The 16,786-nt window shown below is 40.9% G+C and overlaps 1 protein-coding gene across 1 annotated transcript in view; it reads left to right on the plus strand.

The window, feature by feature from the left end:
• LOC142652004 (sodium channel protein type 5 subunit alpha-like) overlaps positions 1 to 16,786 on the plus strand; it is a 358,710-nt gene that overhangs the window by 168,697 nt on the left and 173,227 nt on the right. The window contains exons 8-11 of the mRNA XM_075827343.1: positions 9,511 to 9,574; positions 14,383 to 14,524; positions 14,940 to 15,137; positions 16,224 to 16,409. Of these exons, the coding sequence (XP_075683458.1) occupies positions 9,511 to 9,574; positions 14,383 to 14,524; positions 14,940 to 15,137; positions 16,224 to 16,409 (590 nt within the window). The remainder of the gene's footprint in view (positions 1 to 9,510; positions 9,575 to 14,382; positions 14,525 to 14,939; positions 15,138 to 16,223; positions 16,410 to 16,786) is intronic.

Raw genomic sequence — 16,786 nt, forward strand, 5'->3', positions numbered from 1 at the left:
CCTCACTCCCCAGGTTTGAATTGTAAATGAACTTTGTCACTATGTAATGTCTGATATTGTTTGTTTCATGTTCCCTCTAAATTGTAAAGTGCTGCGTAATATGTTGGCGCTATATAAATAAAGATTATTATTATTATTATTATTATTATAAGAGTAACGTTTTGTTTTTTTTTTAAAAACGAGCATTTTTGGCCAAGTTATGACCATTTTTATATTTATGCAAATGAGGCTTTCTAAAGTACAACTGGGCGTGTTTAAAGTAAAAGTACAACTGGGCGTGTATTATGTGCGTACATCTGGGCGTTTTTACTTCTTTTACTAGCTGGGCGTTGTGAATGGGAGTGTATGATGCTGACGAATCAGCATCATCCACTTCTCTTCGTTAACACCCAGCTTATGGCAGTGCACAGACACAGCGTGTTCTCGAGAGATCACGCTGTGATGTCACTCCCTTCCTGCCCCAGGTCCTGCATCGTATCGGACGAGCGAGGACACATCAGCACCAGAGGCTACAGTTGATTCTGCAGCAGCATCAGCATTTGCAGGTAAGTAGCTACATCGACTTACCTGCAAACGCTGATGCTGCTGCAGAATCAAATGTAGCCTCTGGTGCCGATATGTCCTCGCTCGTCCGACACGATGCAGGACCTGGGGCAGGAAGTGAGTGACGTCACAGCGTGATCTCTCGAGAACACGCTGTGTCTGTGCACTGCCAGAAGCTGGGTGTTAACGAAGAGAAGTGGATGATGCTGATTCGTCAGCATCATACACTCCCATTCACAACGCCCAGCTAGTAAAAGAAGTAAAAACGCCCAGATGTACGCACATAATACTCTCCCAGTTGTACTTTAACTTTAAACACGCCCAGTTGTACTTTAGAAAGCCTCATTTGCATAAATATAAAAATGGTCATAACTTGGCCAAAAATGCTCGTTAAAAAAAAAAAAAAAACGTTACTGTTATCTACATTGCAGCGCCGATCTGCTGCAATAGGAGATAGTCTAGAGAAAATCTGGTGACAGAGCCTCTTTAATATACAATATTCAGAGTAATGAAAGTGCCATGCCTCAGGTCTCAGACTAAGCACATTTCTCATTGCAATTGTTCACACAGAAGAAACTGGAGATTAAAGGGGTTGTGCTTCTTTTGAAAAACATGGTTGCCGTTTTCCGGTCACAGCGCCATTCCTGTCATGGGTTGTCTCTAGGATTACAGCTCAGCTCTATTAAAGTAAATATGGTTGAGCTGCACTATCACACACGACCTGTAGACGGGGGAGGCACTGTTCTTGGAAGAATGCAACCATACTTTTCGATACAACCTATTTAATAAGGTGTATTGCCAATTAGTTGAATCTTTCAATATTTAAAGTAAAGTTCCACCTTAGTGTTGCTTTAAATGGTTTCTGTAGTATATAGTGTATATAATGTATTTTTACACAGTCAGTGTATTTGAATTTTTCAAATGCTAAAACTAAAATTAACGTTTGTTATACCTAGTGCGAGACATGAGGTGTCAGTGCATGGCTTCTATCTTTAGTGTTCTTCAAATTTATGTGTCATGACCATCCCCTCAGGCCCTGCTCTAGGCACAACACAGTATTTTAGTTTTACTGGAGTGTTCCATTAAATAATACCATTATTGTGATGATATGCATGCCGCAATATCAGAGGTGCCTTCACTGTAAGCTCAGAACAGGGGAACTGGAGCTGCCATCTTAGAAACAAGAAGGTCCTTTATGCTTATAGATGAAATCATGGGTATTGGAAAAATAATGTTTGTGTAGTATGTTTAATTTAAGGGAAAGATAATTTAAATAGTGTAAAAACTCTTTTAAAGAAAATATAGCGTAACATTTCTTAATATGTTATTATTGGATTCATTCCTTATAGATGTGTTCGTTATTAAAGATAATATGTTCTAAAAATGATAGGAGACGTCAGGCTGCCATCTATGGATAGTTCTGCATGTTGTTACACATGGCTGAAGGGAGCAATACTGAAAATAACATTATAGGAGAACATTTGTTTTAGATGTAAGGATAGTGACTTGTTATACATTTTCATTAATAAAATACTAGTTGGCAAAATGAATAGGTGAAAGAGATGTAGATGTAAGATAGAATGGCCTTCTATAGTCCAATGTTTAGAGAAAGAGATCTATTTAATGAACTTAGAGTAGTGGCCAGCAACCTTTGGCACCGGTGCCACAGCCGGCACTTGTGGAATGGTTTGCTGGCAAATTTACCTCTCCTGGTGTCCAGTGCCGCTGTGTGCTCGGCAGCGCTAAATAGAGGGAGAGAGCGCAAAGTTTAATTATGCGCTTGGCGACGCTGATCACCAGCAGAGAGAGCAGTGCGTCATTGTGTTTGTCGCTGCTGAACACTTGGCAAGCAGACAATGCAGCACTGCTCTCTCTCCTGGTGTTCAGCATCGACAAGCGCATTATTAAGCGCTGCTCTCTCCTGGTGATCAGCGTCGTAAGGACGGAGTTCAGTAAGTGCCCTGTAAAAGAAAAAGTTAGCAAAAGAGTTGGCTGTTCCCTCTCCTCTGTGCACCCCCCCAAGCTAGTGTTCAGTAGCCACGGCCTCTCCTATGTGCACCCCCCAAATCTGGTGTTCAGTAGTCACAAGCTCTCCTATGTGCACCTCCTCAAGCTGGTGTTCAGTAGCCGCTCTCTCTCCTGTGTGCAGCGCCCCCAAGCTGCTATTCAGTATCTGCGGTCTCTCCTGTGTGCAGTACCCCCAAGCCGGTGTTCTGTAGCCGCTCTCTCTTGTGTGCAGCCCAAGTTAATGTTCCGTAGCCACGGTCTCTCCTGTGTGCGGATTCCGCTAGCTGGTGTTCAGTAGCCGCAGTCTCTCCTATGTGCACCCCCTCAAGCTGGTGTTCAGTAGCCGCTCTCCTCTGTGCAGCACCAGTTATTCAGTATCTGCGGTCTCCCTGTGTGTAGTGCACCCCAAGCTGGTGTTCAGTAGCCTCTTTCTCTTGTGTGCAGGCCCCCAAGCTGGTGTTCGGTAGCCTCTCTCTCTCTTGTGTGCAGCCCCCCATGCTGGTGTTCAGTAGCCGCTCTCTCCTGTGTACAGCACCTCAACTGGTGTTCTCTCCTGTGTGCAGTTCCCCCTAGATTGTGTTCAGTAGTCTCGTAAGCACCGCAGATGAATCATCTTTGCGGAGAAAGTCAGGGATACAGGTTATACTGAAATGTAAGTTTAATTAACTGATTAATTGGTCAATGTCATATAGTTGGTAACAGGTTTTTTTTATACGACTTCCATGTTTTCGTGGCACCTGAGTACTTCATTGTTGATTTTTTTTTTTAACGGCATGCTTCACAGAAAAGGTTGCCTACCCCTGACTTAGAGAGTTTAGCCCTATGAAAATATAGTCCAAACTGCATTAGGACATGGTTTTGGTGAATGAGTGGTGGGTTTCTGCTGTGTTTTGGACATGGTGGAATCTGTAAATGCCTCAACAAAATGTAAAATATTTCCCCAGGTTAGCCCAATTTAAAATAAAACTTTCCAAGAAGTCTTGTTTCTAATGTGCACAATTTCCAGTTCTATGAATACAGCCAGCAATGTATACAATGGATTTATTTTGGTTGTTATGACTACGTCCACAGACATGTATGCATTTATAGACAAGTACAAGTACAGAGAAACACATTTGCAGTAGAGACATATACATGTCACCCCAATAACATAGAGTATCTTCCTCCACTTAGTAGGTAATGGATGGCCTATTATACTTCTATGAAGCATGAAAACTTTGAAGAAGCAGAAATTATCATAAAATGTCTGCTAGTCGTAACGTTTTAAAAAGCTTAAATATTATCGTTGTCGGCAGCACATCTTCCTGTGTAAACAGGGAGACGAACTGCCGACATGATAATAATGTATGGGGACGAGCGATCAGAGTAACGACCGCTCGTCCCCATCCATAGCTCCGTGTGACAGGAGCAAACCAGCGCCGATCAATGATGTCTCGTTGATGATCGGCACTCGCTGCATCGGCCTATTGTCGGCCAGTGTAAAAGGCCCTTTACACTTGTGGATCTGTGATCATTTATATGTTCAGAATATTCCAATGAATTAGTTTGATGATAATGATAATATTAATTAAATATGTAAACCCTTTCATCTTTTGATCTCTGAAATAGCAGTGATTGCAGCACATCCTGCTTTGGTACATTGTGTAGAGAGCGCGTACTCTACTTGACATTTGACATCTATTCATGGACTTCACCCACGTGTGACGCTTGCCTCAGATACTAGAGCACTATAGTTGATTAGTAGGCTAGAAGAAAAACAGATTCTGTACACTGTGATCTGTGCCTAAATAGAGAGAGAAGCACGGCCGAAATAGTCTTTGCTTCCATTATCTTTCTCATGCTGACTGCTGACCTGCCTTTGTCAGAAAATTCCAATGCTGTGATGATAAAGTTCTGGGCTGTGTAACACACTGATAGCCAGTGATCCTGTCAACATAGTAACACCCTAGACTAGAGCATCAAAAAGGTATGGTTACCCATTTGATTGTGGAGAGAACACCTATTCTCAGGAAAGTAGCTTTTCAGAAAAGAGAAATTCCTAGAATTTAGCATTCGCAAATTTTTTTTCTAAGACCTTTTTAATTTGGAATCACCTGATGGCTTGGAAATTGCAAAAAGCATCCAGAGGCAGAAATCAAATTAATCACCTACAGAAAAACTGAGTCATAAACAATTTACAAATAATTAATGAAAATACTAATGTTATTATCAACATGTTAAGATTTCTTTCTTACAACCATGCAGCATTTTCATTGGAATTGAAAAAAACCAAACACCCATATAATAGGATCTTTATCTCTTGGCCAAAGTAAAGAGTGGTTACAAAGAGTATCTCTCATTCTGGTGGGCCTGTCCTGTCCTGCATTACACAGACAATCCATTGATATGGTTAGGCACTGTGTAATGCTTCATCTCCCCTATGGTGGCACTGCAGGGAAATTGAACATTAACACTTACTGCCAGATTTCCCCACAGATTACAGTTGATCGTTGGGGATCCCAGCCGAGGGACACTTTGTGATTATCTTATTGTTAAAGGACCTGTCTAAAAAATAGGGATTATCCAAAGAGGGGAAACCCTTTTATATACTTTACCCATGTTCCAGGTGATATAGCCTAACTGTATAAGGCTCTAAAGCATGCTTTGCATTGATGCTCGTGGGGAAACCAATTGATAATAAAAAATTTTATTAAATGTTGGTGGTGTTATAAGCAGCAGACAAGAACAGTACTTCCATGGGGAACTGCCACCCCAGAACACAGGTGAAGCACAATGATGACCCCTGATAGTTGCCCATCATAGAAGCCATGGGTGGGTCAGTAAAATTGCCACTGTTAACAATTCTGGTCCCAACTGTCCAATCGGTCAGGAAAAATCGTTTCATTTTTCAACCCTTGGGGGGTTTTACTATATTTGGAATACTACACCATCTGTAAGCAATTTGGGCTTAGTTTTTAAAAACCACAAGGATTTCACAATTATTTCATTAGTTTTAGTATAAATCATTCTCTCTAGTCCCAGGGCTGGATGAGGATTTCTCGGTTTCTTAAGGAGAGTGCGTTGGTTTATACAGAGAGGGTCTTCTTGATCTGTCAATCATTCATTGTAAAGAGGTGAACTTGTTAGAGATTACAGATAATTATTAGTGGGTGAAATTATACCCACTAAATAGCTTCTCAAAATTTCCATTAGGAAAATAATTTTCACATACTGTATGCCACTCTCTTCTATGAGATTTCTTGGCCATTCAGCATGGACATGCATAACAAGTCAAGACGATGGTTGTGGCTAATTCCTTCTGACTTCCTAGCTAGTACTTTTTGGGAATCACTTACTTTGTGCTGTGGTGTCTGCTGGGCTAACTGAGGTAGAACATTGCACAGATGGTATAACATAAAGGGAGCCTGTCCTGGTGAAAGGATCATAATAAAATGTATATATGTACTGTCATTCAAATAATGGTGGATCTGCCTCTTCTCCACATGGGGCGTTAACTTATCTCTATCCTTATTAAGAACTCTCTCCTAGGATAGATTTGTGTTTATCCCAGGCATGATTATATTAACTTAGAAATATTTTTTCAGTTGATGCAGTGGGAAATATTAATAACTATCTATTAGTCTCCCAGTAAAAGAATAGTTTTCAAGGCTCTTTAAAGCTCATACAGTGCTTGGAGGAACTACAGCTTGTTAGTGCGGAGCCACGTAGCTTCCATGTTCTGCCGTACAGTCTCGGCTGCCGTATGTAGAGAATCGCTTCTAGGGGAGAATTTCTCTAAACATATGGCAGCCGATAGAGCATTCCACGATTTATTCGCACACGGAATCTGAAATCGGAGGCACACAGATGTACTGTTGAGTCCTCATGCATCTCTATGGAAGCTCTATTAAGGCTCTGTTTTGTACGGCTGTGTGCGTAAGGCAAACACCGTGTTCCTTTTAAAAAATTTTCTTCCATTTTCTGCTCTTTCTCTGGCACTGCCCTTTACGTGCTGATCCATACCGCCAACACATGCCGTAAATGTTAACATGGATATCACAATGTGTAACTGGCTGCCGAGCAGTGGCGTGAACATATTTGGCCTTCAGCTTTGCGGAAAGCAATGGCCAAAAATTATTTGTTTGGTAGCCTGAATGAATACCTAATAGATAATTATAAAGGGAAACCCCTTTAACCTTACGTCCTCTCAGCTCCTCCTTCCATGCTGGCTGCACATGGTACATAACATTATCTTTTGTAAATCCTGAGTCTTTTATATATAAACGCGTGAGGATAGTTAAGTGCAGTTTTAATCTGAGTGAATGTGCTATGTGGAGGTTAATAATGATTTGAGCTCTTTTTGAGTAAGTGCTCATTTGTATCTCTAACATGTATCTGTAGAGTATCACCTATCACGCACACATATTGACATTGCTAAGCAAATATGACAGTCACGAATGGGAAAGGCACCTCGGGCCTGGAGTCTGGGTGACTGGAGATTACCTATGGATGGTAACTAGGCAAGTTCTGGGAGGGAAGGGCTGGCAGATCTGCTGTATTCTCTCCTGCCTTGTTGTGTAGAGAAGGATTAAAGTATTATAGTCTCCGGAGAGCATCACTTCCATATTATCACAAGTCAAACACTGCTTTGTCATTAGCATCTCCGGTTACAAATCACTTCCAGTTGGACTGAGAAAATTAGCTTTTCTTGAAGGTGCGAGTGTGTGTTTCCTCTGTACATAGAATACCAGTTTCACACAGTGTTCGCTTACATGTTGCACCGTTTGCCACCCATATAAATTTTACAGCCATTTTAGTCTTTTATTAGGTCCGAACCAGAATATAGTATTATGGTTTTCACATGTATGGTGTGTATTATTCCATAATACATACAATAGAAGTTCCCTAATGTACTTCTATTGCTACCTTTATTGTAACCCATTAAAGCCAATGTGTTCCATTGGGCACTGATGGTGACCGTCGTACAACTGAATCGCCGCTTCCGATATTTTCGTTGTTCTGCTCTGAATGACTGAAAACACTGATGCAGATGTGAACGAGGCCTTAAATAGGCTCTGTCACCACTTTATAAGTGCCCTTATGTCTCCTACCTAATCTGATAGGCACTGTAATGTAGATAACAACAGTGGTTTTTATTTTGAAAAACTATCATTTTTTAGCAAATTATGAGCAATTTTAGATTTATGATAATTAGTTCTTAATGACCAACTGGGAGTTTTTTTTAAACTTTTTACCAAGTGGGCGTTGTAAAGAGAAGTGTATGACGCTGACCAATCAGTGACCAATCAGCGTCATACACTTGTCTTCATTCATGCCCAGCTTGTTTCACTGCACAGCGTGATCTCACGAGATCACGCTGTGACGGACCTTCCTACCACAGGTTCTTCATCGGAGCCATGGAAGACTGAACAGACATCGCTTTAAGCTGGTGCAGATTTGGATAAATGTCCTGGCACGGCTGGAGGCGATATCTGTTGAATGTCCCATCGCTTCGGTGAAGGACCTGTGGGAGGAAGTCTGTTCACAGCGTGATCTCGCGAGATCACGCTGTGCAGTGAAACAAGCTGGGCTGGGCTGTGCTGCTGACAACAATAATATTTAACTTTTTTAAAACAATACGACCAGCAGATGATCGAGTGTTTGCTCGTTTATCTGCTGATCGTTCCCCTGTTTACACAGGGCAATTATCGGCACCGAGCGTTCTATGAATTCTCGTCTGCCCGATAATCATCCTGTGTAAAACCCCCTTTCGGAACATTGAGAGAGACTGTGTAACAGTTGCAATCTGACATACAATAGTTTGTTATTCCAGTAAAGTAAAGCTTTTTTCTGTGGGGATTTTGATTCCCCTTTATTCCCCTTAATAACTGTATTTTACAAAGTTCAATTATATTGCAATACTAGGAGGTTTAGGAGCATTCTTGATGATGGGATAACCCCTTAAACAAGCCAGTGCTATGCCATTAAATGGGTTTTCCCATCTCCCCCTGAACCCCGTCCTACCTTTAACCGATGTCGCTGGGCTCTGGCCTCTGACTGACGAGATGGCCAGGTTTTCTGGAAACAGCCGAGCGCGCATTCTTTGTTGTATCCAGAACTACCAACTGAATGGGACTTATGGAAACAGACTAGCACAGCGAGCTAGGCTGTTTCTGTAGCTCCCAAGCTCCAGAAACAGCGTAGCTTGCTGTCCTATGCTGTTTCCATGACTGCCGTAACTTCTATGGCAGTTCCGAAAACAGCATAGCAAAATGCGATCGCCTGTTTCCGGAAAACCTGGTCACGACGGGACTCAGAAGCCCCGTTGTAGAGATTCATGTGTGGGTTCCAGAGCTGGAACCTGCATCCATCGGATAATTATTGCATATCCTGTTGATATGCTAAAAATGTCCGGGTATGGGTATACCCCTTTAAGTGCTATGCCTAGAACAATAGCTCTGTCTCATATACAGTATTTTTGCATATATTTTAGTTTTGCACCAGTGATGAAGTAATACGTTTGAAAGTGGTTGTCTCAAGCCAACCCCTGTCTTGGTATAAGGATAGCATAGAGGGTCAGAGTGGAGAGCCTCTAAACAAGCAGTGGCGCTCGCCGGACTCAAACCGTCCATGTATCACATAATTGGCCGCCATGTAATACTACAATTCCCCTCCAGTGGCCGCTGACTTTCTGTGGCTTCCCCTGGCAAAATCATCTGTTTCTACACGGCGGCTCTCATATTAAAGGGATTGTCTGTGGTGGGACTACCCCTTTAACTAAATATTCTTTCACTATGTATGACAATATATTGCAGTTGTGTTTCTTAATTTATTGATTTGTGAAAATGTGTTGAACGAATAATATGTGTAACTACTCATGCAATGTTTTATTAACTTTGTATTCTGTTTTTTAAACAATGTATTGTATTCTATTTCTTTTAATTCCATGCCACAAATATATATATATTTTAATTTTTAAAGAAAATATCTACATAAAGAATGGAACAAAAGATCCTTTGCTGTGTGGAAATAGCAGTGATGCTGGGTAAGTAAATATAGTTAGTATATATAAGTTTCGGACATTGTAAATATATATTTTTTTCACTTCTATATGTCCATACTGAAACACAACTTGATAATGCATCTGCATCTGCAGGCCAAGGGAGTGTAAGTTATAGTTCTCCATTTCTAAGGAGCTGTTTTAGTAGTATATACAGTGATGTAGTAGAACATGAAAATCCCTATCCGCTTTGCTAGATGACAGACAATGCACTGGTTTATTGACAAACCCAGCTCCACTACATCTGTGCAATTATCTATATAACATGTTTGAGCATCTGTATATGTAGTGGGGGAAGGGGGAAGGGGGGATTTAACAAACTTGTGTTTTCATTCACCAATTTTATTGTTTTCTTTCTGGATAAGCAGCATTTGAGTGTTCTTGCAGCTGTTCACCATTCCCTTAGGAGCACCTGTATGTTTGGCCAAGCCTATTATTTATATTATTGGAAGAATCACTCTGGTGTGTCCTCTGCCAGCCGCCCCCCCCCCCTCGTTGCGATCTTCTAAACCTCCATATTTCAATACAAATCGAATATCAATATAAGTAAATAAATAATATGATTGATCATTTTTAGTAAGTGACGGGAATGTGGAGATACGACAATGTCACCCCTTGGCTATTTTGTCTTGTGACATGCAGTGGCTTGAACATTTTCAAGTACCTGCTTGGCAAACAGGCACTGATGGAAAATTGAAAGGGAGTCTGAAGGTCTCTCAAATAAACAATTACAATGGAAATCTTCAGTTTTATATGGAAATAAATAGCACTGTCTATGTATTTTGCTAAGTGACAAACAAACTGAGCTTCTGTTTGACCTGAGTAGTGTATAACACTGCTCCAATGTTTCACAATTATGGATTCACAATCCACGATGACAACATTCATGGACTCTTGGTTGGTCATGTCTCATGGACGTACCTGTGATAATTAGCAAGTGACAAATAATATCTAAGACAAATTATTGTTGCGTGTCCACCGGGGACTGGAACCGATATATAAATGAATGCTCTGGACAGTGCAGCAGAATATTCCTACCTACTAATAAATATAACTACTACTGTGTACATTACACTCTGCTACATCTGTGGTGTCGAAACAAGTGGCTTCGATCAGCTGAAATATTTTGAGTTGTAATGAAAAGGTTATGGACGTGTTTTAAAATGAATGCCCACCCTTGAACACTATGTATATAAACATTCACGTGTCGACTGATTTGTCAATGTGGCTTTATGGTAAACATTTATGGCCAATCTATATACATTGTTTAGTAATGGAAATAGTTAGGTTTCATGCTTTGTTCTTAAAGCAGAATTGCTAATTGTAACAGACACACGGTTATATTCAGTGTCATCTGTACATGAACATAATAGAGTGTCTGGTTAAAAACATCCAATAGTAGTAATAATTATGATGGTCATTTTTAAATGTCTTTTTTTCTTACAATGAGTCTTACAATGACCAATGAGTTTCATCTTCATTTACCAAATTGAAATGTCAGTTGTCCTTGTCAATGTAATTACTAATGTCCGTTTAATCATTTCTGCTTTAACTATTAGAATAATAAGAAACAATATATTCACTCAGCGAAGAAGTGTTGACAAATCAATGCAATTTTACATCGTCATCCTTCTGAAGGGTATTTAATGCATTATACAGGACCTGCTGCTTAACTCAATATTTTGTGCTGAAGGCTTTAACCTTTGAGTCTGAAAATCTCTCTGCTGATTCCCCTGGGAACAGTTGTAGGTTTCTTTGGTTGATGATGAGCTACGTGTTTTGGCGTTAGATTACTATTAATGTGCCAAGAATCAGAGCACATAAAACAAGGTGGAGGATAGTATAAAATACAAGTGATACACATATACTGCAAACCATAACAACTGATTAAATATTATTTTTATTAGTATAACTATGTTTTCCCAATATATTAGTGCAGGTTCATCAACTAAAATGTTACACTTTATGGCAGCATGCATAGCATCTTCACCATGCAGAGCATGTAAAGGGATAAAGTAATTATCAACGATAAGCAACAATTATATCACATCTTCCCTTCTGGCAGCACATCATTACCTTTAGCAGAAGCAGAACATCTCCCCCTCTAGCAGGACCAACCTCTATTGCAGAGAATCCTTCCCCCTTTCTAGCAGCAAATGCCCTCCTGTCTGTCAACCACCCCCTTCTGGTAGCACATTTCTCTTACCCTTGTAGCGGGACATGTTCCACCCCCCAACTTTCAGCACATCTCTTTTGGCAACATATCATATGCCCTTGCAGCACAATCCTCGCTGGCAGCGTACCTCCCTCTGTAGCAGGGCACACCTTTTCCTCTAGCAGAAGAACACCTCCCATTCTGGCAGCACATCTCCCTCTTTATGGCAGCACATCTCCCTCTTTATGGCAGCACATCCTTTTTTTCCAGTCAGTCAGTCAAGCCTGTCAGAAAAAAACATATTTACACTTGTTGGCAGGAAATCAGATTACATGAACTTCACTCTCTCTGGCTAAATCTCTCACAATATCTTGTACTACATACAAGCTTCTACATAATCTGTTTGAAACGTTTGAAAATCAAAAGAGGTTCTGTAGCAGCTGAAGTGTGTATTCTTATATGTAGTTCATTGCCCCACCTTCAGAACCTCTTTGAGTATAGGTATGAAGAACATTATTTTTCCCGTTAAATTTGTGTTTGACATGAAGCGTCCTCTCCTTCTTATCAAAGCGGTTTTACATCAGTTTCGACAGAACCTTACTGAGAAGAAAACATATATTCATTGCATGTCATGAAATTCCCATTTCTCTTAAAGAGGTTTTGCAACAGCTGAGGTGGTTTTTATAAGTAAAAGCATACCACCTGCAGTAAAGCGTTAAAAATATTAGAAATAATTATACGCCTTTAGTCTCACTCTTCTATATGTCTACTGAGCTCCGCTGTGCCTTGTAATATACCTATAATTTACAATAGAGGAAACATTATCCCATACAACTGCGCCATTATGATATATTTAACATGAGGTGCATTACGGAATCACCGGGGAAGTGAACCATACCAGCCAATCAGCAGTCAAGCTTTTATTGGTCTAGCACAAATGAAACTTATGTAAAAGGAAGGGTCATTGTACCTATGTTAGAGATGAACCTACTTGGCTAAGCCTCTGTTCCCACTTTTGTCATGGTTTCCATGGAAACCGTGATGCATTGCAGGGTCTACCATACAATGGATACCAACGGTGCAAGATGGACCATATTGACTTTCATGCAGCTCTGTTCTTCCCCTCAACTCTGATGAAACTGCCAGCGGAGACAATAAACTGAGCTTCTGTCGGCAGTGTGAACAGAACCTAAGGCTGGCCAAACACTTCAGACTACTGTTGGCCTAACTATTGTTTGGCTTCTAGCTGTTCCTCCCGATCTCCACATATACAGACAGAAGCTCGGCTGAGCGGGCATGTATTCTGAATGGGAAAATGAAAGAAACAGCTGCTTATCACCCCTGAGAACAAAAGAATCGGGCGTGTTGAAATCCAACTGCCTGATCCATCTCTTCTCCAACATCTGCTGTAGGGGGATAGTTGGGAAATCCCTATACACATTTAGGCCTCATTTACACGAGCGTGTGCGTTTTGCGCGCGCAAAAAACGCTGCGTTTTGCGCGCGCAAAAGGCACTTGGCAGCTCCGTGTGTCATCCGTGTATGATGCGCGGCTGCGTGATTTTCACGCAGCCGCCATCATAGAGATGAGGCTAGTCGACGCCCGTCACTGTCCAAGGTGCTGAAAGAGCTAACTGATCGGCAGTAACTCTTTCAGCACCCTCGACAGTGAATGCCGAACACAATATACACCAACCTGTGAATAAAAAAAAAATTTCATACTTACCAAGAACTTCCTGCTTCCCCCAGTCCGGGCTCCCGGCCGTTGCCTTGGTGACGCGTCCCTCTCTTGTCATCCGGCCCCACCTCCCAGGATGACGCCGCAGTCCATGAGACCGCTGCAGCCTGTGATTGGCTGCAGCCTGTGCTTGGCCTGTGATTGGCTGCAGCTGTCACTTGGACTAAACTGTCATCCCGGGAGGTCGGACCGGAGTTATCGGTAAGTCAGAACGTCTTTTTTTTTTTACAGGTTCATGGATTTTCGGAGCGGAAGTCACTGTCCATGGTGCTGAACCAGTTTAACGCTTTCAGCACCGTGGACAGTGACTGTCTCCTGACGTCGCGTACCCGAACATTTTTTACCGGTTTCGGTCAAAACGAGTTTGGCCGAACCCGGTGAAGTTCGGTGCGCTCATCTCGAATTTGACACTCCGTTTGGATGTTTGTAAACAGAAAAGCACGTGGTGCTTTTCTGTTTACATTCAGGAGTTTGACAGCTCTTGCGTGATTTTCGCGCATGCAACGCAGGACCGTCCGTGTGGCATGCGTTGTTTTCACGCACCCATTGAAGTCAATGGGTGCGTGTTGCGTGAAAAACGCAAGAATATAGAACATGTCGTGAGTTTTACGCAACGCACTCACGTAGCGCAAAATTCACGCATCGTCTAAACAGCCCCATAGACTATTATAGGTGCGTACGACACGCGTGAAAAGCACGCGCGTCGCACGCGCGTATAATACGCTCGTGTAAATGAGGCCTAAATGGTCGGACGATCCTGTCGAAATCGACAAGTTCGGCATGGCATTTCTATTGTTACTGTCTGTTAGATTATAACTTGAAATCTATAAAAATATAGAAGAACACATACTATACAAATGAGAAATATACTTAATCTGTTTCTTTTCGTTGCTGTCCGCAGGAAGTGTCCTGAAGGTTTTATTTGTTTGAAGGTCGGCAGAAACCCCAATTATGGTTACACCAGCTTTGATACATTTGGATGGGCTTTCCTTTCTCTTTTCCGACTTATGACACAAGATTATTGGGAAAACTTATATCAACAGGTAAAATCGTAGAAGTCATTTAATGCAGTTTTATATTCAGTGATTTATTTTTTGTTTCTTTTCTGCTGCCAATTAAAGAAAAATAAATTTGTAGCTGAAATTAGTATAATTAGTTGAACGTGTATTATACTTGTAATTCTGAACAAATCAATCAACTATTAAACACTTGAACACTTGAGAAGGGAGAAAATGTTGTACTCACAATATGGCTAGCATAACTATAATTATATTTCATCATAGGTTTGTTAAATATTTGATTGAATATGTTATACATCTAAGATAGACCCCTATTTCCTCACCACATGATATGTTTAATTGCCCATATTTAAAATAGCACAAAACAACACTGCCCCTAGTGGTGACTCTTAGGAATTAATATTTCTTTTTTCTCTTGTTTTGTTTGATTTTTTTGCAGACCCTACGAGCTTCAGGGAAGACATACATGATATTTTTTGTCTTCGTTATCTTTTTGGGCTCATTTTATCTGGTGAACTTGATCCTTGCCGTGGTGGCCATGGCTTATGAAGAGCAGAACCAAGCCAGCATTGCCGAGGCAGAGGCAAAGGAGAAGGAGTTTCAACAAGCTATGGAACAGCTAAAGAAAGAACAAGAGGTTAATAGAAATGCATACAATGCTAAGTTAAGGGTTACATTTATGGCACTCATTCTTTTCATATTTTTTTATTTTTGCCAAAAGGACTATGTTATAACCTTTGTAGCATTTCCTATACAATTTTCAAATAACTAGGTGCGTTATATTGAAGCATGCGGTATATGTCAATTGAGATATGGCTATTACAGGCAGTCAAGCAGACGGATAGTTACAGCTTTACTTCAACTCAAAGTCCATTTTCTTTGTGCACTCTATCGGTGAAATATTTATTTTGTGACTTTATTTTTTATTCTACTACATTATAAGCTAGTTGTCATATATTCTAGATCAGTGCACAAAATAAATGCCTCCTTGATTTCCGTGAAAACCATGTGACAACCAATATGCCCCCCTTTAAGTTTTCAGTTTCGCTACAGTCCTAAAGAGTGCAACCTCCTGTTTATGCAGAGATATGTGAGTAAGATATTCATATGTCTACATGACTAGGCAGATTTGATATTCAGAGCTCTAAAGCTGGTCATACACATTGGATGTATACTCGGCCGAGACGAGCGTGCATGTGTATAGGGGAGTTGGGAGGATAGCTGTCGGCTGAACGATGGTTTGGCTGACAGCTATCTAAAGTTTATGGCTTGCTAAAGAAAGCTGGTTGGGTGTCAAGCCATGTGGGACTGAAGCAAGAGCATGCGTACCATAGAGGAAGCACATATGGCTGTTATAGAGTCCCTGTAGATAGGGTGCCCAGCCCAGGTTGTCTATAGCCCTTATTTAAATGGACATAAGAACCTGTGCAGGGATCCTGTCTCAATAGGGAACACAAGGTGTGGAGAACTATCACAAGGATCATGAAAAGAGGATGTTGGGTGTGTGTGTGTGGGGGGGAAACATAATGTCCTCCTTTCACTGGTGGTTAGGGGTGTGGTGGTGTTAACCAACATCAGAAGGTGTCTCCGATCCCCTTAACTCTATGTACACCCCTACACAGAAGTACTTATATTTAGAAAGGACCATTTTATTTAGGGTGAAATAATCTGAAATATAACACACTTTTATATGTCATATGTGCTTTTTATATCCCATGAGCAGGTGCTGGCCAGTAAAGGACCTGATGAAGGCTCTTACAGCTCATGTGAAATGTCACCATTCAGCTCCAAAAGTGCCAAAGAAAGAAGAAATCGAAGAAAGAAAAAAAAATCTTCCGAAGTTGACGAGTATAATGATGACATAAGAACTAACAGAGGGGAATCCGATGAAGAGAGTGGACGAAAGCCGGTAATTATGTGACTTTAAATAAAATTCCTGTACATATTGCTACTGGTCAAAACTATTAAAGAATTTGTCTGGTTTCAGCAAGTTAAAATTATTTTTGGTATAAATTAAAACTGATACGATTTTCCAATATACTTTCTGTATTTCTGACAGTTTTCAAGATCTCTGCTTGCTGTCATTCAGTTGGAACATTCATTCTTTACTTCCAGTGGATAGAATTCTGTCCATGGTCATGTGATGGACACCCAGGTGCACAGCTCGATAGAAAACACGGCTCTGATATATGAACTTTTACTATAATGAGTCATGCACCATTTATAACGGTGTTCATGAAAGCACTCGTGCCACTATAAATAGATATACTGTATAATAGATACATA

This window comes from Rhinoderma darwinii, chromosome 5 (genome assembly GCF_050947455.1).
Source record: "Rhinoderma darwinii isolate aRhiDar2 chromosome 5, aRhiDar2.hap1, whole genome shotgun sequence".
Taxonomy (NCBI): domain Eukaryota; kingdom Metazoa; phylum Chordata; class Amphibia; order Anura; family Rhinodermatidae; genus Rhinoderma; species Rhinoderma darwinii.